A 3,739-nucleotide genomic window follows, 5' to 3' on the forward strand; every position below is an offset into this window, starting at 1 on the left:
TTTGTGTGTGTGTGTGTGTGTGTGTGTGTATTTCTGTTTATGGTGGCTTTGTTTCCAATTCTGCACTTAAACTAATCTTTCACAAATTAAAAGATATTTGAAATAAAGGGATTGAATGATTTTTAAAAATTATTCCTTAGGTAAAGAGTTGTTTTTGTTAGGTGCTGTCAAATCGATTCTCATTCATAGCCACCCCAGGTGACAGAGTAGAACTGCTCGATAAGGTTTTTTTGACTGTAATCACCACGTAGATTACATTGGCTCCCATAGAGCCAGTGGGTGGGTGTGAACTGCCAACCTTTCAGTTAGCAGCCGAGAGCTTAACCGTTGCACCACTAGGGCTTTTAGGCAAAGAGTAGCCATTCACATTAAGTATTGGATCATCAAAGACTGAATAAACAAGACTTTCTGATATGTTTTTAATCGCAAAGATTGTATTCTGTTGTAAGTAGTTTTCTGGTTGTCATTTCAGCTATGAAGTCTTACACTCCGTATTTCATGCTCCTGTGGAGTGCTGTTGGGATAGCGAAGGCTGCCAAAATCATCATTGTGCCGCCAATTATGTTTGAAAGCCATATGTACATTTTCAAGACGCTAGCCTCGGCGTTGCACGAGAGAGGCCACCACACAGTGTTCCTCCTCTCTGAAGGCAGAGATATCGCGCCATCTAATCATTACAGCCTCCAGCGCTACCCAGGGATCTTTAACAGTACCACCTCGGATGCTTTCCTGCAGTCCAAAATGCGAAATATTTTCTCTGGGAGATTGACAGCAATTGAACTGTTTGACATACTGGATCACTATACTAAGAACTGTGATATGATAGTTGGCAACCGTGCCCTGATTCAGGATCTGAAAAAGGAAAACTTTGATCTGCTGCTGGTGGACCCAAATGACATGTGTGGATTTGTGATAGCTCATCTTTTAGGGGTTAAATATGCTGTATTTTCAACTGGCCTTTGGTATCCTGCTGAAGTAGGCGCTCCTGCTCCGTTAGCTTATGTACCAGAGTTTAACTCACTCCTCACAGACCACATGAACTTGCTGCAGAGGATGAAAAATACTGGCGTTTACCTCATTTCCAGACTAGGAGTCAGCTTTCTGGTTCTTCCTAAATATGAAAGGATAATGCAGAAGTACAACCTGCTGCCAGAGAAGACCATGTATGATTTGGTTCATGGGTCCAGCCTGTGGATGCTCTGTACTGATGTAGCACTGGAATTTCCAAGACCCACCCTGCCTAATGTTGTTTATGTTGGAGGAATCCTAACCAAACCGGCCAGCCCACTACCAGAAGTAAGGTTTGCTGAACTCTTTGGTAATTTTTTCTTTTTTTTTTAATATAAAGTCAATTTTGATTTTTGGGAGAGATTGTTATGTTATTGTTATGTGCCGTCGAGTCAAACCCGACTCATAGTGACCCCTCCTTGGATTTCCGAGGCAGTATCACTACGGAAGTAGGATTGCCCAACCTTCCTTCCAAGGAGTGGCTGGTGGGTTTGAACTGCCAGCCGTCTGGTTAGCAGGCAAGTGTCTTAGCCACTATGCTACCAGAGCTCCTAAGGGAGAGATAAGGTTGATTATTTTCTGATGACTTGTGCTACTCTGAAAAGCAAATGGGACATTTAAAAAAAAAAAAAAAACTCACTGGTGTCTAGTCTATTCAACTCATAACACTTCCTTGGGTTTCTGAGGCAGTATCTCTACAGAAATAGATTACCCAATCTTTCTTCTGAGGAATGGCTGTTGGGTTCGAACTGTCAGCCTTCCAATTAGCAGTCAAATGCCTTAGACACTAGGCCACCACATCTCCTATCAAGGTCCTTTATTTATGGATGCACTACTGCCCTGAAAGACTTTCTGAATGTGCATTTATGCAATGTCAAGGGAAACAGATTCTTGATTAAATAATAGCTACTCCTCGGAAGAAAGATTGGACGATCTACTTCCATAGTGATACCACCTAGGAAACCCAAGGAGGGGTCGCTATGAGTTGGATCCAACTCGATGGCAGTGAATTTTTTTTTTTTTTCCTTTGGTATAATATGTGAGAAGGAGCCCTGGTGGTGCAGTGGTTAAGGACTCATCTGCTAACCAAAAGGTCTGTGGTTTGAATCCACCAGCCATTCTGCAAGAAAAAGATGTGACAGTCTGCTTTTGTAAAGATTACAGCCTTAGAAACCCTGTAGGGCAGTTCTGCTCTGTCCTGTAAATTGACATGAGTTGGAATGGACTTGATAGCAATGGGTCTTGGTATAGTATGTAAGGAGAATATGGTGAGATGATTACTTTTATTGAGTGTAAATCAATTTTCTTTTGATTAAAAACAGAGTCTCTTGTGTTCTGCCCAAAGAAGAACAGTCAGAGGTCTCTAAATACTGGGTTGAGTTAGGATTAGGTTCTGTAAACTCAAATTAATACACGAGTTGCCATTAAGTCCATTCTAATTCATGGAGACCCCACTTGTGTCAAGGTGGAACTTTTAAAAGTCAAAACTACCAGAAAGTTTATGTCCCACAGAGGTGGTAACTTTGTTCAAACTTAGGGAGTCTACTTATTTTATGTTAGTAAACATCTGTAGTTGTTTTCGGAAAATCATGTCCTTTGTTATTCTATTTCAAAGAAGGAGTTAATGAAACTGTAAGAAAAGCTGTCTGCTCTATAAGGCAAACCTAAATTCTTTTTATGGTTCAGCTGCCAGTGGACCTCAGGGTAATTCTTTACTCCATTTTAGTTTGTTAGATATCTCAAACAAGCACCAGCCATACTTGAGTATCTGTTGTTGTAGTGTGTTTTCTAACTGCAGGCTGACTCTCTGGATTTAACCTAACATCTTATGTCAGGAAGCTTAGAGCTTGTTCCATGATTTTCTCTATTTGAAACTATTTCTACACTTACTTCTGAAAAGAGCCACTCTCAGTAACTCTGCTAAATTGTTTATGTCCACCTTTGTTCACTACCTTAAAAAAATATATATCAGGGCTTTGATGAAGAGTTTTTCCTATATACACACAGAATAAGGACAGTTATTAGGTAGAATTTCCTCATGGTGTAGTGATGTGACTGGAATACATAGCCTATAGACTTAGACTTGCCTAATACATGCATTAAGAATATATTTAAGAAAGAATACCTTGATACGTTTTCTATGATGTGGAAAAAAAATCTGTGACTACAGAATTTCAGATAGCTGCTTCCATTAATGGCACAAGGGCCCAGTCTGGTATCAGCAGTGAAGGGTAGGAACTACTCTCAGCTAATCTCAGCCATTTATGAATTTCTCCAGGCTCATTAAAAAAAAACCCAAACCATTGCTACCGAGTCAATTCTGACTCATAGGGACACTGTAGACAGAGTAGAACTGCCCTGTGGGGTTTCCAAGACTGTAAATGTTTATGGAAGCAGACTGTCTCTTCTTTCTCCTGCAGAGCAGCTGATGGGTTTGAAGCTGCTTTTGGTTAGCGCTGAATGCTTTAACCACTGTGCCACCAGAGCTCCTCCAAGCTAATTATTAATCCTTAAATATTTATAGACAGAATCACCCTATATTACTACCCTTCCTAAAGATAGCTAAAATGCCAGCTTTTAGAAGCAGCTTCTAAGGAATTGGTGAACAAGTCTGCCTTCACCTTAACTGAGTCAATTGTGATGTTACAGTAATCCATCTTGTTCTCTCCAAGTCTTCACTTTTTCACAACAGCAATGCCCTTCTGCCTGCTTTTTTTTTTTTTTTTTTTTT

The 3,739-nt window shown here is 40.3% G+C and overlaps 1 protein-coding gene across 1 annotated transcript in view; it reads left to right on the plus strand.

Moving 5' to 3' along the window:
• The first annotated feature begins 474 nt into the window (after positions 1–474).
• Positions 475–3,739, plus strand: part of UGT8 (UDP glycosyltransferase 8) — a 109,917-nt gene continuing 106,652 nt past the window's right edge. Inside the window, exon 1 of the mRNA XM_007953541.2 lies at positions 475–1,296. Coding sequence (XP_007951732.1) covers positions 475–1,296 — 822 coding nt within the window. The remainder of the gene's footprint in view (positions 1,297–3,739) is intronic.

This window comes from Orycteropus afer, unplaced genomic scaffold (assembly GCF_000298275.1).
Source record: "Orycteropus afer afer isolate SDZICR_OR568_19922 unplaced genomic scaffold, OryAfe1.0 scaffold00400, whole genome shotgun sequence".
NCBI classification, from domain to species: Eukaryota; Metazoa; Chordata; class Mammalia; order Tubulidentata; family Orycteropodidae; genus Orycteropus; species Orycteropus afer.